Source organism: Pogoniulus pusillus, chromosome 4, assembly GCF_015220805.1.
Source record: "Pogoniulus pusillus isolate bPogPus1 chromosome 4, bPogPus1.pri, whole genome shotgun sequence".
NCBI lineage: Eukaryota > Metazoa > Chordata > Aves > Piciformes > Lybiidae > Pogoniulus > Pogoniulus pusillus.
Window position 1 is genome coordinate 47,755,525 of NC_087267.1, and position 22,793 is coordinate 47,778,317.

General features: G+C 64.5%; 2 protein-coding genes across 2 annotated transcripts; one reads left to right on the forward strand and one right to left on the reverse strand.

Moving 5' to 3' along the window:
• Nucleotides 1-422: 422 nt before the first annotated feature.
• Nucleotides 423-10,333, reverse strand: NCAPH2 (non-SMC condensin II complex subunit H2). The gene is made up of 21 exons (XM_064142807.1): nt 10,260-10,333; nt 8,649-8,855; nt 8,448-8,549; nt 8,026-8,081; nt 7,044-7,116; nt 6,682-6,756; nt 6,105-6,184; nt 5,308-5,426; nt 5,153-5,233; nt 4,624-4,724; nt 4,454-4,525; nt 4,204-4,270; nt 3,775-3,882; nt 2,427-2,480; nt 2,239-2,309; nt 2,042-2,144; nt 1,851-1,916; nt 1,681-1,727; nt 1,441-1,542; nt 1,007-1,156; nt 423-620 (listed from the first exon to the last, which is right to left on the reverse strand). Exons 2-21 carry the CDS (start codon nt 8,754-8,756, stop codon nt 450-452), a joined length of 1,806 nt encoding a protein of 601 aa, XP_063998877.1. The 5' UTR covers nt 8,757-8,855; nt 10,260-10,333; the 3' UTR covers nt 423-449.
• A 250-nt stretch (nt 10,334-10,583) lies between these two features.
• LMF2 (lipase maturation factor 2) lies at nt 10,584-22,166 on the forward strand. Its single transcript, XM_064142809.1, is given in 15 exon segments — nt 10,584-10,727; nt 11,680-11,933; nt 12,446-12,474; nt 13,711-13,907; nt 14,585-14,763; nt 15,744-15,882; nt 16,100-16,234; nt 17,514-17,619; nt 17,778-17,874; nt 18,395-18,523; nt 18,525-18,578; nt 19,854-20,022; nt 20,741-20,846; nt 20,979-21,081; nt 21,737-22,166. Coding segments are annotated over 15 exon segments (2,133 nt in total). The 5' UTR covers nt 10,584-10,630; the 3' UTR covers nt 22,076-22,166.
• Nucleotides 22,167-22,793: the final 627 nt, after the last annotated feature.

The following is a 22,793-nucleotide window of genomic DNA, read 5'->3' on the forward strand; positions in this document are numbered from 1 at the left end:
CAGGGCATTAAAACTGGCACTCCAGGGCAGTAAAAGCAATTAGCTTCATATGGGCACCTACCAGCCCCTCCCAGTGCCCACCCAGGGGCATTAAAACTGGCACTTGATTGGCAGCCCCTGCCCCAGCATCCTGCCCACCTAGATGCTTTGTGCCATCCCCCAGCCCAAGTGCCCTCTGTGGTACTAGGGAGGGGTTTGCCAACCAGGACAGCGCCAAGGGGCAGGAGGTGCCAAGGGTGAAGGATTCCCTGTGGTCCAGCTAGGCGAACAGAGAGACTCCTCCCCACCCTGTGCCACCTTCTGTGCCCCCTCTGAACCATTCTATGGAGCAGGAGACCCCAGCTAGGGAAACAGACAGACCCCTGCCCACCCTGTGCCACCTTCTCTGCCCCCCCGGGCGCATTGGTGTCCGGCCGCAGAGCTCTGCCCAGGGGGCGTTTATTGGGGCGCTATTGCGGGGGCACACCTGCGGGGGGCGCTGCGGGGCAGGCTGCCGAGAGCTGCAGGCGGCGGAGGCGCTGGAGCGGCTCCTGGGGGGCGCTGAGCAGGCGCAGCCGCAGCGTGTCCACAGCCTCCTCCAGCCCCTCCTCCTGCGCCAGCTCCACCACCAGGTCGTTGGCCTGCAGGGCAGGGGGCAAAGGGGGCACCGTGAGGGGCACTGCGGGCTGGCACAGCTCTGAGGGCAGTCGGGAGGGGGCAAAGGGGGCACCATGAGGGGCACTGGGGAAAGAGCAAAGAGGGCACCGTGAGGGGCACTGGGGAAAGAGCAAAGAGGGCACCGTGAGGGGCACTGGGGAAAGAGCAAAGAGGGCACCGTGAGGGGCACTGGGGAAAGAGCAAAGAGGGCACCGTGAGGGGCACTGGGGAAAGAGCAAAGAGGGCACCGTGAGGGGCACTGGGGAAAGAGCAAAGAGGGCACCGTGAGGGGCACTGGGGAAAGAGCAAAGAGGGCACCGTGAGGGGCACTGGGGGCTGGCAGGGCTCAGGTGGGCATCCCCACACTCACCAGCTGCAGGGCAGCCAGCAGGTACCTGCTGACCTCGAAGGGGGGCAGGCCACACACCAGGCTGGCAAAGGGGTGCCACTGCCCCAAAGGCTGGCACCTCTCTGCCAGTGCCACTCCATAGCTGTGGATGTCAAAGGTAGGTCGCTCCTCCTGTGGGCACACCAAGGGCTCAGGGGGGCACCAGGGGGCACTTGGACCCCCAAAGTCCTGCCCATGCAGTTCCATGCCCACCCCAAACCCCTTTGCCCGCAGGGATCCCTGCCCACTCCAGCTCCTAGACCCTTTCCCGATGGTGCCCCCGCCCACCCCAGAGCCCCAACCCCTTGTCCCCAGGGGTTCCCTGCCCACCCTAGCCCCTTGCCCACTGTCAGCCCTTGCCCATGAGGGGGGTGATGCCCACCCCAGAGCCTGCCCCCGGCGGGGCTGTGCCTTGCCTGCTCCTGCAGCAGGGGCCCGATCCTGTCCTCCCAGCTGCGCAGGCTGTGGGACAGCTCCGTCTCCTGCAGGTACTTCTGGGAGTTGGCAATGAAGAGCTCCTGCGGGCAAGTGGTCAGAGGTGACAACGGGGACCAGCTTGGGGACACCCCCGAGCCTCCTGCTGCCCCCCTAAACGCTCTGCTGTCCCCCCCAGAGCCTGCCCTGCAGCCCCTCCAAGCCCCCAAAGTGGCACCCACCACGTTCCTGCGGACCAGCTCCTCGTAGCTCACGTCACAGGCTGGGGCTGGGGGAGGGCAAAGTGTCAGCAAGGGGGGGGACAGGGGGACACCCCCCCAAGGACAGGGGGACACCCCCCCAAGGACAGGGCAGGAGCTGGGGATGGGGCAGAGCAGCTCCCTGCCCTCACCCAGGTTTCCTTCTGCCAGCTCCAGCGGCCTCTCGGGTGGCAGCTCCTCGTGCTCCATGAAGTCCCCTGTGGGGAGGGGACAAGGCCTCAGTGCCACTCCCCTGGAGACAAGCGGCCCCTCCTGCCCTCAGCCCACCCCCCAGGACCCCCAGTTTTGGGGGGTGGGTGCAGATTTGGGCTGCCCAAGTCACCGTCGTCCCCCTGGCAGTCGACCCCACGCTCCTCTTCTGGCGCCTCCTGCTCCTCCTCCTCTTCAGGCACCTCCAGCTGGTGCTCTGCTGGCCACAGTGGCTCCTGGGGGGCATCAACCGTCAGTCACCCCCCACAATGCCCAAAGGAAAGGGTACAGAGGTGCCCAAGTGCCCCCCCCTCCCCGGTGCCACCTCACCAGTGGGTGCTGCAGCTTCTTCCACGCCGCCATCCGCTCCTTCTGCTCCTTCCAGTAGAAGGCTTCCAAATCTGGGAGGAAGGACACTGGGGATGTTGGGGACCCCCCCAGATGCCACCCAGAGAGGATGTGGCCAGCAGGCAGGGGGCAAAGGGGACAATGGGATGTGCCCAAGGTGTCCCACTCACCCGCAAAGGTTGGACCTTTCCTGTTGGTTCTTCTGCCGTCGCTGCCATTGTAGTCTGGGGGAAGCAGAGAGGGTTAAAGGTACTCAAGGGTCAGAGGTGCCAACCCCACAGGCCCTCCTGGGGGCACCAGCCAGGCTGGCAGCACTCTGCTGGTATCACCACAGCATGGTTATCACCTCTAGAGCCACCTCCAACCCCTCAAAGGTGCCCTCAACAAGCAACAAGCCAGGGGTGAGACCTTGGGCACTGCTGGGGACAGCAAGGAGGAGAATGAGTGAGAAGAAGGCCAAGTGCCAGGTGCTGCACTTGAGCCACAGCAAGCCCAGGCAGTGCCACAGGCTGGGCACAGAGCAGCTGAGAGCAGGCAGGCAGAGAGGGCCCTGGGGGTGCTGGGGGAGAGGAGCTGAAGCTGAGGCAGCAGTGCCCAGGTGGGCAGCAGAGCCAATGGCATCCTGGGCTGGCTGAGGAGCAGTGTGGGCAGCAGGACAAGAGAGGTTCTTGTGCCCCTGTGCTCAGCACTGCTCAGGCCACCCCTGGAGTGCTGTGTCCAGTTCTGGGCTCCTCCATTGCAGAGATGTTGCAGTACTGGAAGGTGTCCACAGGAGGGCGACAAAGCTGTGAGGGGCCTGGAGCAGAGCCCTGTGAGGAGAGGCTGAGGGAGCTGGGGGGGTGCAGCCTGCAGCAGAGGAGGCTCAGGGCAGAGCTCATTGCTGCCTGCAGCTGCCTGCAGGGAGGCTGTAGCCAGGTGGGGTTGGGCTCTGCTGCCAGGCAAGCAGCAACAGAAGAAGGGGACACAGCCTGAAGCTGTGCCAGGGCAGGTCTAGGCTGGATGTTGTTAGGAAGTTGTTGGCAGAGAGTGATTGGCACTGGAATGGGCTGCCCAGGGAGGTGGTGCAGTGCCCATCCCGGGGGTGTGCAGGAGGCTGCAGGAGGCACTCAGTGCCAGGGTTGTTTCAGCAGGGTTAGGTGAGAGGTTGGACTCAGTCATCCTGGAGGTCTTTTCCAACCTGGTGGGTTCTGTGCTGAGGAGGAGCTGGCAGCACTCCAGTGCCACCACCCTGTGGTGGTCACCTCCAGAGCCACCTCCAACCCTTCCAAAGGTGCCAGGGACAAGCATGAGTGAGAGCTTGGGCTCAGAAAGGTGTCCACATGCTGCTTGGTGAGGGGGATGGAGCTGCTGAGCAGGTCCAGAAGGGCCAGGCTGGGGCCAACAGTGGCCACAGGACTGAAGGCAGCACTGAAGAGGGCCAGGAGCAGGATGCCCACAGCAGAGGTGAGGCTGGAGAAGCCATTCCCAGATGGATCACGGGGGGGATCCCACAGGATACATCACAGGCAGGACACTCACAGGTTGCTGAGAACCACTTCATGAAGTCCTGGAGCTTCCTTGGTCCTTTCCTCCTCCTCTTGCCCCCAGCCACATCCTTCAGGCTGGGTGGCAACACAAAAGGCCTCCCTGCAACCAAGGCCACGGTCAGCAGAGCCTCCTGGTGCTGTGCCAACACCAGCCTGGGCACCCTTGAAGGTCCTGGACTCTCTGCCCTGAGCTTGTGCTGCCCATCCCAAGCTTGGGACAGAGCCACCACAGCTCTGGGAATGCTGAGGGATAACTGGGACCTTCCCAATCAGGCTGTGACCTGCTCCAGGGGAAACCCAACCCTGAGGAGCAGCCCCTTGGTGCCTCCTCCTCCATCACCTCCTCTTCCTCCACCTCCTCCTCCTCTTCCACTACCTCCCCCTCCTTCACCACCACCACCTCCACCTCCTCCTCCACCACCTTTCTTGAGGGGCTTGTCCTCAGAGTCAGCAAAGGGATCCAGGCTCTGCCAAGGGTCCAACTTCTCCTGGGGGAGGAACAAGTGGAGATGAAGCCACCAAAGCTCCATGTGCCACCTCAGGGTGGGCACACAGGAGCCACTTTGCCCAAGGGGTTGCCCCACCATTGGCACAGGGAGAGGACAGGGACGTCTTAGGCAGGCTTGGAGAAGCTCTGAAGCTCCTCTGGACCTACTCCAAATCCTCTTTACCTTGAGGTGGGTCTTGGGGTCCTGGGCAGGGGCTGGCACCCGCAGGGCATAGCCCTTGGGCTGGGGCAGGCTCTGGAAGGAATGGAACGAGCTGGTAAGGTGCTGGCGAGGGTCAAGGAGGTGGCACAGTCCTCGAGGGCCTGGCACTGTCCCCAGGGCCTTGCACCCACCCTCTGTGCCTCCACATGCTGGGTGGCAGCTGGGGGCAACTCCATGGCATCCTCGGGGATGAAGTCATCTCTGATGTCATCCTCATCAGGGCCTGCAGCATCTGGGGGGGGCATCAAATGGGCTCCAGCCCCTCCCCTTCCTCCCAGCTCTTCCTCACCCTCCTAGCCTCTCTTCATCTTCACCCTCCCAGTTCCTCCCCACCTTCCCAGTTCATCATCCTCCCAGCCCTTCCTCGCCCTCCCAGCCCTCTTCATCTTCATCCTCACCCTCCCCATCCTTCCCCACCTTCCCAGTTTGTCACCCTCCCAGGCTCTCCTCCTTCAGCCCCTCCTCACCCTCTCAGTCCCTCTTCATCCTCATCCTCACAGCCTTTCCCCACCGTCCTCACCCTCCCAGCTTTGTCACCCTCCCAGGCCCTCTTCCTTCAGTCCCTCCTCATCCTCCCAGTCCCTCCTCATCCTCACCCTCCCATTCCCTGCCCACCTTCCCAGTCCCTCAGCCTCCCCAGCCCCTCCCAGCCCCACTCACCTGCTCCCTCAGAGAAGTCCAGAGCCTGGACAGCAGCTCCCAGCTGCTCCCTCACGTCCCGGGGGCCACCAGCTGCCAAGCCTGCCGTGGGGTCAGAGGGACATCAGGAGCCACCCCAACCCCAAGCACCCCCCAGAACCAGCCCCCCCCAATACCTTGCAGCCTGCAGGCTGGGGAGAGGCCGTAGGGCTCCAGCAGGAAGGCTCCAGAGGCGTGGGGGGTGCAGGTGTTGATGCGGAAATCCCTGCGGCTGGCCAGCAGCTCCCCCTTGCAGCTGGGAACGGCAGCAGTCAGGGGAGGGGCAGCCCAGAGCCAGCCCTCTGGGGGGGGGCAGCTGGCCCCAGCCCACCCCACCCCATGGGGAGCGGCCCCACGGCTCCCACTGCATCTGCTCACCTTGCATTGCCCAGCACAGCCCCAGTTTGAACTGGGACAGCACAGCCCTGCTGGCCAGTGCCACCTGCACTTCCCAGTACAGCCCCAGTCTGTCCAGTACAGCCCCAGTTTGAACTGGGACAGCACAGCCCTGCTGGCCAGTGCCACCTGCACTTCCCAGTACAGCCCCAGTCTGTCCAGTACAGCCCCAGCTTGAACTGGGACAGCACAGCCCTGCTGGTCAGTCCCACCTGCACTTCCCAGCACAGCCCCAGTTTGAACTGGGACAGCACAGCCCTGCTGGCCAGTGCCACCTGCACCTCCCAGCACAGCCCCAGTTTGAACTGGGACAGCACAGCCCTGCTGGCCAGTCCCACTTGGACTTCCCAGTACAGCCCCAGTTTGAACTGGGACAGCACAGCCCTGCTGGCCAGTCCCACTTGGACTTCCCAGTACAGCCCCAGCCTGTCCCCTCCTGCCAAGCCTTTGCTGGGCAAAACTCCCCCTAGGACTCTCCCCTGGGAAGCTGCATCCCTGCTGCCAGCCAGTGTGCAGTGGGAGGGCCCAGAGCTGTCACCTCAGGAGGGGGTGGGACCTTTTCTCGTTGTCATCTGGGGGCAGCAGGCACATGGGGGTCAGCGGCAGCAGTTCCACCGCCTGTGGGCAAACCAGCATGGGGCAACTGGGATGGGCAGGGGAGGGAGCTGGGAAACTGGGATGGGCAGGGGAGGGCGCTGGGAAACTGGGATGGGGCAACTGGGATGGGCAGGGGAGGGCGCTGGGAAACTGGGATGGGGCAGGGGAGGGCGCTGGGAAACTGGGATGGGGAAACTGGGATGGGGCAGGGGAGGGCGCTGGGAAACTGGGATGGGGAAACTGGGATGGGGCAGGGGAGGGCGGTGGGAAACTGGGATGGGGTGCAGGAAGCTGGCATGAAGCTCAGAGAGGGCACTGGGAACATGGGATGGAGCCCAGGGAGCTGGGAACATGGGATGGAGCCCAGGGAGGGCACTGAGGAGCTACAATGGAGCCCAGAGAGCCAGGATGGAGCCTAAGAAGGGCACTGCCCAGGTGCCCCCGTGTCTCCAGAGCCCAGATCCCATAGGATTCCTCCTGGGAAAGGGGAGCAGGGCCAGGAGAGGAGCTGGGCTCACGTTGGGCTGCTGGTCCCTCCTCAGGTCCACGCTGGCCTCGATGCTGTCCCCAATGTCATCCAAGGACAGGAACTCCTGCAAGAGACACAGCACTGTCACCTCCCCCCCTGCCACCACCCTGCTGCCACCAAGAGGTGCCAAGCCAGGGGCAGAGACCAGCTTGGGAGCTACTGCAGCAGGTCCGTGGGTGTGGAAAGGAGAGAGGGGCCAAGTGGCAGCCCTTAGGGACAGGGATCTTGGGAGCACAGAGGTCACCCCTGAGGGGACACAGAGGCCTTTGGGACAGAGAGCTTGAGAGGAGAGGGATCCTGGGGGACAGAGATTCTGGGGGACAGGGACCCTGGGGAGTGGCCACCCCTCACCTCCTGCTCAGTCCCAAAGGTGGCATCAGCGTCCCTGCCATCAGGGCCCACGGAGCAAGGCTGCTTCTGCCTCCTGCAGCAGGGAGCAAAAGCTTGGGATCAGGAGCAGCCCATGGTGGGAACCAGGAGCTGGAAGAGCAATGGAGCCAGGAGGCCTCCAACCCTGCTTATTGCTGTGGGGGCTTCAAGTGGGACCACCCCTGGAGAGCACAGAGAGGGGACCCCAAGGGCAGGCTTTGGGGACCTCCACGGAGCTTCATCTCGCTCCAGCTCAAGGAGAGTTCTGTCAGACCTTCAGCCCTGACCTCTTCCAACAGAAGGGAGATGGTCCCACAGATCCCCCTGGGGTGGGGTAGGGACCTCTGGAGCTCATCCAGTCCAAACCCCCCCGCCCACTCCAGCAGGAGCACCCACAGCAGCCTGCCCAAGGTCACAACGTCCAGGTGGGGTTGGAAACTCTCCAGGCAAGGAGACACCACAACCTCTCTGGGCAGCCTGCTCCAGGGCTCCTCCACCCTCCCTGCCAAGCTGCTCCTGCTGGAACCTGCTGGCTTCCAGTTTGTGCCCACTGTCCCTTTTCCTGTCACTGGGCACCACTGACAAGAGTCTGGCCCCATCCTTTTGCCCCTCACCCTTCAGCTCTTGCTGAGCGCTGAGCAGATCCCCTCTCAGGCTGCTCTTCTCCAGGCTCAGCAGCTCCAGGTCCCTCAGCTGCTCCTCACAAGCTCTCCAGATCTCTCTCTCCTTCTCCAGACCCTCTCCACCAGTTTTGTTGCCCTTCTCTGGACCTGCTCCAGCTCCTCAATGTCCTTCTTAGAGTGAGAGGAGCAAAACTGACCCCAGGATTCAAGGTGTGGCCTCAGTCCCTTCCCTAGCCCCCAGGCGTGGCCCTTCCCACCAGCTCGGCAGCAGGACAGGGCTGGAGCTCCCCAGGGTCTCCTCCAGGGGATGCGTTTGTGTGGGTGAGGAGAACTCCACTCACTTCTTGTTGCAGATGAAGTCAAGGGTTTGGTAGACCAACTGGTAGAGATGTTCCACCTGGGAAAGAGCAACCAGAGGCTCGGTGAAGGAGCAGCAGGTGGCAGAAGAGCTGCTCCAGCTCCCTCAGCAGGGATGGGGCAAGGGGAGGGAGGGCCTGGGTTAGAAGGGGGAGATCTGGATCAGAGAGGAAGGAGATGCCCTCTGTGGTGAGAGAGCCCATTCCAGGTCAGGTTCTTTGGGGCTCTCAGCCACCTGCTCTGGTTGCAGGTGACCCCTGCAGGTTCCTCAACCCAACCAACCTACCAGCCAGGAGGCAGACCCCCCCATCCCTTCACCTCCAGCTGCGTCCAAGCCATGCTGAGCCCCACCATGCCCAGCTGAGGGCCAGCAGGGCTGACAAGGGGGACACCAAGGGGCTGTCACCTTCTTGCTGTAGACGGAAACAGAGCCCTGGATCACCAGAGCAGCCTCCACGAAGTTCATGACAGTTCTGCCATTGTCAAAGGAGATGCAGATCTGGTCCAGCTGCAGCAGACACAGAGTAAGGCAAAGGCCACCCAAAGCCCAGGGGCAGGGAGAAGGCTGCCACCCACCCCCGGGGGGTGCAGGGCTCCTCCTCCTCACCTCCTCCAGGTACTCCTCCAGCTGGGCAGCCACATCCACCTCCCAGTTCCTGGTGAGGTCCCTGATGGGCTGCAGGAGGTGCAGGAAGCGAGACTCCACCTCCTCCATGGTGCTGGGCAGCAGCCTCGGCCAGGGAGGGACCCACGGCTGGCACCCCAGGGCACAGGACGCCCGCGGCTGGCACAGCCAGGGCAGGCTTCAGCTCAGCTGGAGATGGGTGGAAAGGGAAGAGGGGACCCAGAATGGAGTGGGTCAGAGGGGGCCTTGGAGGTCTGCCAGAGCCACCCAGCAGGTCACCACAGAACCAGGCCAGAGCCCAGAGCCAAATGCCAGGCCAGGACCAAGACCCCAGAGCCAGGCCAAACTTCAGACCAAGACCCTGACCCCAGACTGGAATCCAGAGCCCAGGAAGAGATCTGCACCCCAGACCCAGATGCACCAGGCCAAGACCAAGACCCCAGACTGAAATCCAAGCCCCAGGCCCAAGACTGAGATCCAGAGCCCAGGAAGAGATCTGCACCCCAGACCCAAATGCAGACCTGACAGAGACCCCAGACCAAGGCTTGGATGCCAGCCCAAGATCCACACTAAGACCCTGACTCTAGACCCAAGACTCAGATCCAGAGCCCAGAAGATCTGCACCCCAGACCCAGATGCCAGGCCAAGACCAAGACCCCAAACCCAGAGCAAGACCAAGGCACCAGGCAGAGGTCCCACACCAGGATCCAGACCCCAGACCAAGGCCTGGGCCAAGACCTTGGCCCCAGCTCGAGATTCAGATCCAGATCCCAGAAGGAGACCCAGAGCAGGCTGAGACAAAGACACCAGGCCCACATCAAGGCTCAGACCAAGACCCTGACCTCAGACCCCTCCCTAAGAGCCAGCCCCCAGGCCAACAGCCACACCCATGGTAAGACCCAGGCCAGGAGCTGCACCCCAGAGCAAGAGTCAGAGCCCAGCACCAGGCTCCAGATCTTAGGCTCAGGCAGAGCAAGACCAGATCCAAGACCTCTGCACCCAGGCTAAGGCTGAGATCCCAGAGCCAGACTGAGACACAGACCCCAGAACGAGACCGAGACCCCCACGCCCCCAGCGCCGGACCGAGACACCGACCCGCAGATCCAGGCTAAGACTCGGTTATGAGAGCCGCGCACCGAGAGCCGCGCACCGAGAGCCGCGCACCGAGAGCCGCGCACCGAGAGCCGCGCACCGAGAGCCGCGCACCGAGAGCCGCGCACCGAGAGCCGCGCACCGAGAGCCGCGCACCGAGAGCCGCGCACCGACAGCCGCGCACCGACAGCCGCGCACCGACAGCCGCGCACCGACAGCCGCGCACCGACAGCCGCGCACCGACAGCCGCGCACCGACAGCCGCGCACCGACAGCCGCGCACCGACAGCCGCGCACCGACAGCCGCGCACCGACAGCCGCGCACCGACAGCCGCAGATGGAGATTCCGGATGCAGAGAGAGAAGCCGGACCCGAGCCCCAGATCCGAGAAGGCCAGGCAGGGAACAAGAACCGCGCAACGAGACCGGCCCCTCGCAGCCGAAAGCGCCGGCCCGAGCCCGCCGCGGCCCGCTGAGGAGGGCGCTCGGTGCCCGGCGCTCACCACCAGCCGCCGCCGCCGCAGCCGCCTGCGCCTCTCGCTGCCATTTTGGCTTTCCCGCCCGACGTGACGCGGGGGGGCGGGGCGCGGTGACGTCACCACGCAGCCCCCCTGTGCGTCCCAGGCGCCACGCCCTCTCTGCGCTCTGACGTCATAATGCCGCGGGGGGTCTCTGGCGCGGCGCCGCCGCCTCTGCCCCCCGGACGCCTTTGCGTGCCGGCGCGGCGTGCGTGCGTGCGTGCGTGCGTGCGTGCGTACGCGCTGACATGCGTGCGTGCGTGCGTGCGTACGCGCTGACATGCGTGCGTGCGTGCGTGCGTACGCGCTGACGTGTGGCGCCCTGGCGGGGTCTCCAGCGCGGCGCCGCCGCTGCCATGGGGGTCCCTCCGGTGCGGCCGCGCTCGCTCTTCCTCACCGGCCTGGCCGCCGTCTATCTCGCCGCCTTCGCCTCGCTTTACGTCCAGATTCCCGGTAACGGCAGCAGGAGGACTCGGCTCACCCGCTGGGAGTCCGCCGGACCGTTAGTGAGGGGCGGTGCGGGGCAGCGGGGATAGGCCGCGCTGAGGGTAGGACCCGCCGGGGGTAGGCCCCAGCGGGACGCCTCGTTTGGGCCTGTCCGCCCTGCTCTGCTCCTTCGACGTGGCCTGGCGGGGCTCTGCCTGCCGTCGGCTGGCGGGTCTGGGGAGATGCAGTGAGTGCGGCACTGCCTGCAGCCTGCCCGGCTGGCGCCTGAGGGAGTTTAGTTGAGGATGCAGGGGGAAAGAGCTGCGTCCGGTCTGGGGCTCCCCAGCTGCAGAGGGACGGGGAGCCGCTGGAAACGTGCCAGCGGAGTGATGTGAGGATGAGGAGAGGGCTAAACTGCCTATGAGGAGAGGCTGAGGGCCCTGGAGCTGCTTAGTCTGGAGAAGAGAAGACTGAGAGGGGATTGGATCAATGTCTGTAAATCTCTGAGGGCTGGGGGTGAGGAGGAGGGGACAGGCTCTGCTCACTGCTCCCTGGCACAGGACAAGCAGCAATGGATGGAAGCTGCAGCACAGGAGGTTCCAGCTCAACACAAGGGGCAACTTCTTGCCTGGAAGGGTCCCAGAGCCCTGGCACAGGCTGCCCAGAGAGGTTGTGGAGTCTCCTTCTCTGGAGCCTTCCCAGGCCTGTCTGGATGTGTTCTGTGTGCCCTGAGCTGGATTGTGTGGCCATGCTCTGGCAGGGGGTTGGACTGGATGAGCTCCTTGGGTCCCTTCCAGCCCCTGACATCTGTGAGCGTGAGGAGGGCTCAGGGCTCTCGGTGAGACGCCAAGGGATGCAAAGGGGCATCTCGGTTAGGGGCAGGGAGGGCAGAAGCTCTGGGAGCTAGGGGGAGGTGGGGAGTGGCTCCCAGTTCTGCCCCCTCTCCTGACTGGTCTGTACTGGGCTGGCTCCACCCCAGGGCTGTACGGCAGAGCCGGGATCCTGCCTGCCCGCAGGCTGCTGCGCCTCACCGGGAAGGGGCTCTGGGAGCAGCTGCGGGATCTCCCCACCCTGCTCTGGCTCAGCCCCTACCTGGGCTTGGATACTGAGCTGGGCATGGAGCTGCTGTGCCTGCTGGGAGTTCTGATGTCGCTGGGAGCTGTGCTGCTGGAGCCGCTGAGGGACTGCCTGCTCTTTGCCCTGCTCAGGGCCTGCTACCTCTCCCTCTACCAGGTAGGCAGTTTGAGGAGGGGGCTTTGGGCTGTTTGGGATGGGGTGAGGGTGAGATCTGCGTGTTGGGACCATCCCACGGGCTCTCAGTGCTCCCATTTCCCCCGTGGAGCTGGGAGAAGCTGCTGGCAGCTCCCTCACCCCTCTTAAGGGAGGGATAAAGTTCCAATCCTATCCCATTTTTCCCCCTAAATGGGAGTCTGGAGCTAATTCACAAATCTCTTGGGACCCTTTCCACACTTCCCATGAGGGTTCTGCAACCCAAATTACTCTCTCCCAGGCCCTTTTCCCCTGTCCCACAAGGATTCTGCCATGCCCAACCAACAGTTCTCCCTTTCCCCACCTCCAGCTTTCCTCCTCCCTCCCCTGGCTGCAGACCTTCTGCAGATCTCCCTCCCCACACCCAAACTTAGCTTCTGTGCCAAGGAGGAATCTTTGGCTGCCCCTCAACTGCTTTTCCCATGGGATAGGTGTTGGGAAGAGGCCCCTCTCACCTCTGCTCCCTCTCTCCACAGGTGGGACAGGTCTTTCTCTACTTCCAGTGGTGAGTCAACCCCACACTGACCCTCCTGGGATGGGCTTCTGTGGCCTGGGACACATCTTGACCCTATTTCTCACCTTCAGGAGCTTGGTTCTGATCCAGCCTGGTCCTGAACACCTCCAGGGAGGTTGTGGAGCACAGAATCACCCAATGTGATCTTTGATCTTTGATCACATTGGGTGATTCTGTGCTCCACAACCTCCCTGGGCAACCTGTGCCAGGGTCTCACCGCCCTCAACCTGTGCCAGGGTCTTTGACCTGAGTCCCTGTTTCAGTCTGGGGTCTGGATCTGGACTCTGGCCCAGGGTTGGAATCTGGGGTCTGTGTCTCAGTCTGGCTCTGGGGTCTCAGCCTTAGCCTGGGTGCAGAGGTCTTGGATCTGGTCTTGCTCTGCCTGAGCCTAAGATCTGGAGCCTGGTGCTGGGCTCTGACTCTTGCTCTGGGGTGCAGCTCCTGGCCTGGGTCTTACCATGGGTGTGGATTTTGGCCTGGGAGGTGGATCTCAGCGCAGGGCTTTGGTCTGGGGTGTGGAGCTTGGCGCAGGGCCTGGCTGTGGGGTCTGGATCTTGCTGTCTGGGGCCTGGATCTCAGTTTCCATCTGAGTTGTGGTCTGGGTCTCAAGCTCGGGTCTGGGTCTCAACTTGAGCCTGAGCCTGGGCTGTGCATCTCAGGCTGGGTGTGGCTGTTGGCCTGGGGGCTGGCTCTTAGGGAGGGGTCTGAGGTCAGGGTCTTGGTCTGAGCCTTGATGTGGGCCTGGTGTCTTTGTCTCAGCCTGCTCTGGGTCTCCTTCTGGGATCTGGATCTGAATCTCGAGCTGGGGCCAAGGTCTTGGTTTGGATCTGATCTCAGTCTGAGTCCCAGGCCTTGGTCTGGGGTCTGGATCCTGGTGTGGGACCTCTGCCTGGTGCCTTGGTCTTGCTCTGGGTTTGGGGTCTTGGTCTTGTCCTGGCATCTGGGTCTGGGGTGCAGATCTCCTTCTGGGCTCTGGATCTGAGTCTTGGGTTTGGAGTCAGGGATTCAGTAAGGAGTTGGAGTCTCAGTCTGGATCTTTGATGGCATTGGGTGATTCTGTGCTCCACAGCCCCCCTGGAGGTGTTCAGGACCAGGCTGGCTGAGTCCTTCAGCATCCTCTCCTAGTTGGAGCTGTCCCTGCCTACAGCACAGGCTTGGGCTTGGAACTGGCTGAGCTGTGAGACCCCTTCCAAGCTAATCCATTCTCTGCTCCCTTTCTCCTGCCAGGGACAGTCTCCTGTTGGAAGCAGGCTTCCTGGCTGTGCTGGTGGCTCCTTTGCACCTGCTGAGGAGGAAGTCCACCAGCTGGCAGCCCCACGATGGGGTCACCTTCTGGCTGGTTCGCTGGCTCCTCTTCCGCCTCATGTTCTCCTCCGGCGTGGTGAAGCTCACCAGTCGCTGCCCCACCTGGTGGGGGCTTACTGGTGAGGGGCTGGGGGGGAGGGAGGCTTTTGGGGTACCTCGAACCCGCTGAGTGGCTTGGGAAGGGCTTGAGGATGCGATTTGGGAGGGGTCAGGACAGGGAAGGGCTTTGGGGTTGGGATCGGGAGGGGATTGGGGATAGGATTGGGAGGGGCTTGGGGCTGGGAGGGAATTGGGGAAGAGGTGGGATGGGGAGGGAATTGGGGAGGAGGTGGGATTGGCAGGGAATTGGGGAAGAGGTGGGATGGGGAGGAGGTGGGATGGGGAGGGAATTGGGGAGGAGGTGGGATTGGCAGGGAATTGGGGTTGGGAGGGAACTGGGGAGGAGGTGGGAGGGAATTGGAGAGGAGGGTGGGATTGGGAGGGGCTTGGGAGGGAATTGGGGAAGGCTTAAGAAGGGGTTGGGATTGGGAGGGAATTGAGGAGGGCTTGGGAGGAAATTGGGAAGGGGTTGGGAAGGGCTTGAGATTGGGAGGGATTTGAGGAGCGAGTTGGGACTGGGAGGGGTTGGGAGGGAATTGGGTTTGGAGGTGGGATTGGGAGGGGCTTGGGGGGAAATTGGAGAGGGCTTGAGAAGGGGTTGGGAGGGCATCGGGAGGGGTGGGCAGGGCTGGGGGCCGCCTGTGCGCTGCCTCCGCTGACGCCACGCCTGGGCGCTGCCCGGTCCTGCCGCCGCCAGCCCTCACCTACCACTACCAGTCGCAGTGCCTGCCCACGCCGGGGGCCTGGTTTGCCCACCAGCTGCCAGGCTGGCTCCAGAAGCTCAGCGTGGTGGCCACCTTCGTCATCGAGGTGCCCGTGCCCGTCCTCTTCTTCGCCCCCCTGCGCCGCCTGCGCCTCTTCGCCTTCTACTGCCAGGTGGGTGGGCACACAGGGGCCACCAGCCCCTGCTTTTGGGTGCTCTGGGACGCCCCCAGCCTGCTCTGGGGACCCCCCACTTAGAGGGTGGTGGAAACCAGAGAGGTTTGGACGTCTCTTCTGGTGAGCTTCCGAGTGGGCTGTGCCCGAGGGCGAGCTGCTGTGGCTGCCTCTGCCGGCCAGGAGCTTGGGCTGGATCAGCTCCACAGCTCCCTTCCCAGCCCGGGGACAGCCTCCTGCTGGGAGCAGGCATCCTGCTTGTGCTGGTGGCTCTCCATGCTGAGGTGCCAGTCCCCAAGTTGGTGTCCCCGTGATGGGGGTCACCACCTGGCTGCTCCTGTGGCTCCTGCACTTCCTCTGGGATGCCTCCCACCCTTCTTTAGGTGCCTTGGGATGCTCTTCCACCCCACCCCAGCATCCACCTCGAGATGCTTTCCTCATTTGGGGTGCCCTGGGATCTCACACACATCCTTGGGGTGCCCTAGAACCACCCCAGCCCCTCTTTGTGCCCCCTGGCACCCCCACACACATCCCAGGAGCCACCTCCAGATGCTTTCCTCCTTTGGGGAACCCTGGGACTCCCCCAGCCCCAATTTGTGCCCCCTGAGATCCCTTCAGCACACATCCCAGGATCCACCCCAAGATGCTTTCCTCCTTTGGGGAACCCTGGGACCCCCCCAGCCCCAATTTGTGCCCCCTGAGATCCCTTCAGCACACATCCCAGGATCCACCCCAAGATGCTTTCCTCATTTGGGGTGCCCTGGGACCCCCCTTGCCCCTCTTTGTGCCCCCTGGGACCCCACACACACATCCCAGGAGCCACCTCCAGATGTTCTGCCCTGCAGCAGGGTCTCTCCTGGGTCACTGGGCTGACTGGTGGTGCTGGTTTGGTGCTGGTTTGGTACTGGTGGCAGTGGGGGGGGTTACCTGATGTCCTTTGCACCCATCCCCCCCCCAGCCCTGCCTTCGCTCCTCGCCAGGTCCTGCTGCAGCTCCTCATCATCCTCACTGGCAACTACAACTTCTTCAACATCCTCACCATCACCTTGGCTTTCTCCTTGCTGGACCAGGAGCACCTGGGGGGTTCAGGGACCCCCAGCAAGAAGAAACAGAGCAGTGGTGAGACCCTTGGTGGGAAGGGAGGGGACACAGTCACCTCCTTTCTGTCCTCCCTCAGGGAGGGAGGGGACAGACATTCTGGGTGCTCCTGCCTGCTCCCCAGGTTGGGTGCTGCTGGCTTGGCCATCATGCCCAGCTCTCAGCTGGGACAGGTCAGGCTGAGGGAGCCCTCCAGAGCCACCTCCTCAGCTGTTTCCTGACTCCTCTTTGCCCCCAGCCTGGCCCCCCAGCTTCTTCTCCTTCTTCTCCACCTTGCTGGAGCTGCTCACCTATGGCTCTCTCATCTACTGGACCTCTCACTACTTTGGCCTGGAGATCAACTGGGAGAAGAAGCTGCTGGACTCTAAAGTGGGTAGGTGCCAGGTGAATGGGTCCATAACTGAATGGGTAGGTGCAGGAGAAGCAGTGGATGGAGTCTACCTGCACCTCAGCAAGGCCTTTGACAGCATCTCCCATGCTGCTGTAGTGAGCAAGCTCAGGAGGTGTGGGAAGGCAGAGCAGGCAGGGAGGTGCATTAGGAACTGGTTACAAGGCAGAGTTCAGAGGGTGGTGGTCAATGGTGCCAGGGCCAGCTGCAGAGCTGTGGCCAGTGCAGACCCCCAGGGATCAGTGCTGGGTCCAGTCCTCTTCAACATCTTCATCAGTGCCATTGCTGAGGGCACAGACAGACAGAGGCTGCCCAGCAAGTCTGCTGCTGACACCAAGCTGGGAGGCTTGGCTGGGACAGCTGCAGGCTGTGAGGCCACCCAGAGAGCCCTGGGCACAGAGCTGGGCACAGAGGAGCCAGATGAGTGCAACAAGGCCAAGTGCAGAGTCCTGCCCCTGGGGAGGGACAACAAACTGCAGCAGTGGGAGGTGACTGCTGGAGAGCAGCCCCAGAGAGAGGGCCCTGGGGGTGCTGGGGGAGAACATCCATGGGGCAGCAGTGAGCCCTGGGGGCCAAGAGGCCAATGGGGTCCTGGGGGGCACTGAGCAGAGTGTGCCCAGCAGAGCAAGGGAGGTTCTCCTGCCCCTCTGCTCTGCCCTGCTGAGACCTCATCTTGGGCACTGCCTTCAGTTTGGGGCTCCCCAGCTGCAGAGGTACAGGAACTGCTGGAGAGGGTCCAGTGGAGGCTGTGAGGATGATGAGGGGACTGGAGCACTGCCTGGTGAGGAGAGGCTGAGGGCCCTGGGGCTGCTTAGTCTGGAGAAGAGAAGACCAAGAGGGGATTGGATCAATGTTTATCAGTATCTGAGGGCTGGGGGTCAGGAGGGGGGGACAGGCTCTGCTCACTGCCCCCTGGCACAGGACAAGGAGCAATGGATGGAAGCTGCAGCACAGGAGGTTCCAGCTCAGCACAAGGGCAACTTCTTGGCTGGAAGGGTCCCAGAGCCCTGGCACAGGCTGCCCAGAGAGGTTGTGGAGTCTCCTTCTCTGGAGCCTTCCCAGGCCTGTCTGGATGTGTTCTGTGTGCCCTGAGCTGGATTGTGAGGTCCTGCTCTGGCAGGGGGGCAGGACTGGATGCTCTCCTTGGGTCCCTTCCAACCCCTGACACCTGTGAGCCTGTGACCAGCTCCTGCCTTGCCCTGGGGGTTCCTGGCCCCCGGAGGAAGCTCCTGTCCAACCTCCTGGCTCTCTTTTCCTGCTGCAGCCTTTACCTACCACGAGTTCACCACCTGGCTGGGGACAGTGACACTGCCACTGGTGGGACTGGGATTCCTCTCTCTGTCCTGGGAGATCCTTCTGGCCCTTTACAGGTGGGTGCTGGGGAGGGGAGGCTGTTGTGTGGCTTTGGAGGTGCCTGGAGTGGCTTGGGAGGGCCTTTGGGTGAGCTTGGAGGCATCTGGGTGCCACCCAGAGCCGCACCCTGGTGTGCTGAGCAGCTCTGATGGGTGTCACCCCCCACCCTTGCCAGGTCCCTCAGCATCCCTGGGTGCTGCTGGAAGCTGTGGGCCACCCTCCAGTGGGGCATCTTCACCTCTGCCACCCTGGGGGTCTTTGCCATCAGCCTGGTGAGATGAGGGGCAGCTGGGGGCAAGGGTTGGGGGGAGTATGGGACTAGGGTCACTTGGGGGACATCTGAGCTGGTGGAGTGACACAGGCCATGGGGACAGCCCTGTCCCATTGAGGACACTGAGGTGGGGACAGGCAGCCCCTCTGGGTGGGGGTGTGGGGTGGGGGCACCTCATGCTGTCGAGAGGTGAGGATGGGGACATGGGATGGGCACATCCTACCCTGTGACCAGGGGCACCTGGGCTTGGGGGCAGTCTGAGGACATCAGCTGGGCAAGGGACAAGTACACAGTGAGGGACCCCCAGTGGGGCTGGGGTGGCCTAGGGGCACAAAGTGGTGACATGGGGGGAGAGAGACAGAGGACAGTGGGGCTGGGGGTGACCCAAGGGGGCAAGACAGTGACATGGGGGGAGACAGAAGACGATGGGGCTGGGGGTGGGCTCGGGTGCCAGTGGGCAGCTGAGGCTGGGTGGAGCAGGAGCTGTGGCCCAGCCCCTCCCTGTGGCGTGTCCCCCCCAGGTGCCCTTCACGGCCATCGACCCCGGGTCGAGCCGGCAGCTGTGGCCCGGCCTGCGGCAGCTGCTGGGCAGCCTGGAGCGGTTCCAGCTGGTGTCCTCCTACGGCCTGTTCCGCAGGATGACCGGCACCGGGGGGGCGGCCCGAGGTGGTGCTGCAGGGCAGCCACGACGGCCGCAGCTGGACGGTGAGCAGCCCCTGCCCCTGCTGCTGCCCCTGCCCCTGCTGCTGCCCCTGCTGCTGCCCCTGCCCCTGGGCGCCAGCGACCCAGCGCTGCCCTCGGCACCGCTGCCTGGGAAGCTCTGGGGGGGGGGGGGAGGGGGACTCCACCGCTGCCCCGGGCACAGCTTCCTCCCTCCTGTGCCACCTCAGCTGCCCCTCGGGGCAGCCCCAGGCCCTTTTCCCTTCTGCCGTGGCTCAGGAGAAGACTTTGGCCCCAGGCTCCTGCTGAGGAGTTGTACAGAGACACAAAGGCTGCCCCCGGCCTCCTTTCCTCCAGCCTGAGCTCCCTTCACGTCCCTCAGCTACCCCTTCCCTTCCCTCCCTCCCTGCCCCTTCCCTCCCTCCCTGTCCCTTCCCTCCCTCCCTGTCCCTTCCCTCCCCCTGTCCCTTCCCTTCCCTCCCTCTCCCTGTCCCTTCCCGTCCCTCCCTCCCTCCCTGTCCCGTCCCTTCCCTCCCTCCCTGTCCCTTCCCTTCCCTCCCTCCCTGCCCTTTCCCTTCCCTCCCTCCCTGTCCCTTCCCTTCCCTCCCTCCCTGCCCTTTCCCTTCCCTCCCTCCCTGCCCTTTCCCTTCCCTCCCTCCCTGCCCCTTCCCTTCCCTCCCTCCCTGCCCTTTCCCTTCCCTCCCTCCCTGCCCTTTCCCTTCCCTCCCTCCCTGTCCCTTCCCTTCCCTCCCTCCCTGCCCTTTCCCTTCCCTCCCTCCCTGTCCCTTCCCTTCCCTCCCTCCCTGCCCTTTCCCTTCCCTCCCTCCCTGCCCTTTCCCTTCCCTCCCTCCCTGTCCCTTCCCTTCCCTCCCTCCCTGCCCTTTCCCTTCCCTCCCTCCCTGCCCTTTCCCTCCCTCATTCGCCCTCCCCCTGCCCTCCCCCTGCTCTCCCCCAGCTTTGTTGTCCCCTGGCCCTGCCCCAACCCGGCGGTGCCCTAGCAGTGAGTGGCCCCAAGTGCCAGCAGCACACGGGGTGTGCCCGCAGCAGTGCCCTGCCCAGAGGGGGCACAATCCCTGCCCTGCTCCTGCTGCCATTGCCGACCCTAGCCAGGCTGCCGGTGCCCTTTTCGGCCCCTCTGGCACCCCTTGCCTCATCCAGCCGCTGCCCCCAGGCCCTCTCCTACCCACTCTGCCCACAGCCTGGCCCCCTCGTGGCCGTGCTGTCGCCCGGGGCCCGCACACCGAGGGCGGCGGAGGGCAGCGGGAGGGCAGCAGGGGGCAGCGGCGGGCGGCACTGCGAGCCCTGCCCTCTGCCCCCCAGGAGATCGAGTTCCCCTACAAGCCTGGCAACCTGAGCCGGGCCCCCCCCGTGCTGGCCCCGCACCAGCCGCGCCTCGACTGGCAGATGTGGTTCGCGGCGCTGGAGCACCACAGCTCCAGCCCCTGGTTCTCCAGCTTCGTGCACCGCCTGCTGCAGGGCCAGGAGCAGGGTGGGCACCGGGGTGCCAGGGTGCCAGGGCTCCTCGTGCGCCTCTGGGGGGGGCACCGGCCTCTGGGGTCTTCCTCTGGAGCCCTGGGGAGTCCCCGTGGTGGGCTGGGGTGGCCTCAGAGGGGCCTTGGGGTCTCCTCACAGGGGTTTGGGTCCTTCCTGGGGTGCCTTGGGGAGTCCCCGGAGGGATTTGAGGTGGTCCCAGGAGGGTTTTGGGGTCTTCTCATGGGGGTTTGGGGGGTCCTTAGGGTGGGTTGTGGTTTTGGGGGGGTCCCTCAGGTCACTGGGTGTCCCCAGGTGTGTTTTGGGGGGGTCCCTCAGGTCACTGGGTGTCCCCAGGTGTGTTTTGGGGGGTCCCTCGGGTCACTGGGTGTCCCCAGGTGTGTTTTGGGGGGTCCCTCGGGTCACTGGGTGTCCCCAGGTGTGTTTTGGGGGGTCCCACGGGTCACTGGGTGTCCCCAGGTGTGTTTTGGGGGGTCCCTCGGGTCACTGGGTGTCCCCAGGTGTGTTTTGGGGGGTCCCTCAGGTCACTGGGTGTCCCCAGGTGTGTTTTGGGGGGTCCCTCGGGTCACTGGGTGTCCCCAGGTGTGTTTTGGGGGGGGGGTGGTGGCCGCAGGCTGGTCTGGGCTGTTCCCTGGGGGGCAGGGGTTGGGTGGTGGCCGTGGTGGCTCTGGGGCTGTGCCCCCCGGTGCCAGCAGGTGGCCTGGCTGTGCCCGCAGTGGTGGCCCTGCTGGAGGGGGGGGGCTGCCAGTACCCGTTCCGTGCCCGCCCCCCACGCTACCTCCGTGCCCAGCTCTACCGCTACTACTTTGCCCCCCCGGGCAGGTCAGTGGCACCTCCCCTGCCCCCCCCTCCCCGAGCTGCTCCTGCCCCCTCCCACGCTGCCCCAGCTCTTGCCTGGGGGGGGTGGGCAGAGGGGGGGGTCTCACTGTGCCCTTCCTGCCTGTCTCTCCTCAGCTCGGGGCTCTGGTGGCAGCGGCAGCTGGTGGGGGACTTCTACCCCCCCGTGGCGCTGGGGGACCCCATGCTGGACAGCCTGCTGCAGCAGATGGGCATGAAGGTGAGCCTGGCACCCCTGGCACACTCACCCTCTCCCGTCCCTCCCCACTGGCACCCCTGAGAGCCCTCCCAGTGTCACTCTGGCCTGCCTCACTGTCACCCCTCAGAGCCCTCCTGGCACCCCCTGCCCACTGTCTCCATGGCACCCCTGAGAGCCCTCCTTTTACCCTGGCACCCTCCTCCCAGTGTCTCCATGGCACCCCTGAGAGCCCTCCTTTTACTCTGGCACCCTCCTCCCAATGTCTCCATGGCACCCCTGAGAGCCCTCCTTTTACCCTGGCACCCTCCTCCCAATGTCTCCATGGCACCCCTGAGAGCCCTCCTTTTACCCTGGCACCCTCCTCCCAGTGTCTCCATGGCACCCCTGTGAGCCCTCCTTTTACCCTGGCACCCTCCTCCCAGTGTCACCCTGGCACCCCTGAGGCCCTCCCAGTGTCACTCTGACCTGCTTCAATGTCCCCCTGGCACCCTCGCCAGTGTCCCCCTGGCACCCTCCCCAGTGTCACCCTGGCACCCTTGAGAGCCCTCCTGTCCCCCTGGCACCCTCCCCAGTGTCCCCCTGGCACCCCCAGTGTCCCCCTGGCAGCCGGGAGCGCTGCTGCCCCCTGGTGCCCGGGCCGGGGTGCGCTGCTCATGCCTTGTCCCCCCCCGCGCAGGAGCCGGCCCCCCCGCGCCCGCCCCCCGCGGCGCCGCTGCCCAGCCTGCTGCTGGCCGTGCGCCAGCTGTGCCAGCCCGTGCCAGCCCCGGCCCTGCTCTGGAGCCTCTACCTGCTGCTGGCCTCCGTGCTGGCGCTGCGGGCACTGCGGGCACCGGCCCGGCCCCCCGCGGGCACCGCCCTGGTGCGGCACAAAGGCCCCCCCCGGAGAGGGGCGGAGGCTGGCACGGCCGGGGGCGAGAGGAACGGGCACAGGAACGGGCACCCGAGGAGGAGAGAGGAGGAGGAGAGGGCAGAGGGGCACGGGGACAGGCTGAAGGCGGCCAGGAGGAGGAAGTGACCCTCTGCAGGTGCCAGCCTGGGCACCCCTCTGCAATGCCAGCCTGCAGCCCTCCTTCAGATGCCTTGCCCTTGAGATGCCAGCTTGGCTCGCACCAAGATGCAGACCTGGGCTTCCCTGAGGTGCCAGCCTGGGCATGCCCTAAAGCACCCTGCTGGCTCCCCATCACATGCCAACCCGGATGGCCCTGAGGTGCCAGCCCCTTGGGATGCCAGCCTGGGCACCGTCCCTGAGGTGCTGCCCCAGCTCCCATGGAGATGCCAACCTGGAGCTTCCTGAGGGGCCAAGCATGGCTCCCTGGAGATGCCAGCCTGGGCCCTACTGTTGAGATGCCAGCCTGGGCTCCACCAAGATGCCAACTTGGACACCTCCAGAAGGCCAAACTGGACGTTCCCCTCAAGTGCCAATCCAGACCTCCCTGAGGTGCCAGCCTGGCTCCCACCAAGATGCCAGCCTGAGATCCACCTCTGAGATGCCACCCTGGACCTCTCTGATATGCCAGACTGGGCACCCCCCTCACATAGCACTGCTTGGGTGCCCCCCACTCTTGACTGCTTCAGGGCTGTGGGCACCTGCAGGTGGCAGTGCCAGGCAGCACAGGGCACGTCTAGTCCCTGTGTGGGAGGACTGTGCCAAGGTGAGCTGGCAGAGGGGCACTGGGCTTGAGGGTCACTCAAAGCCAGCAGGGGGCACTGGTGGGCAGGTGCCTGGCACCAGT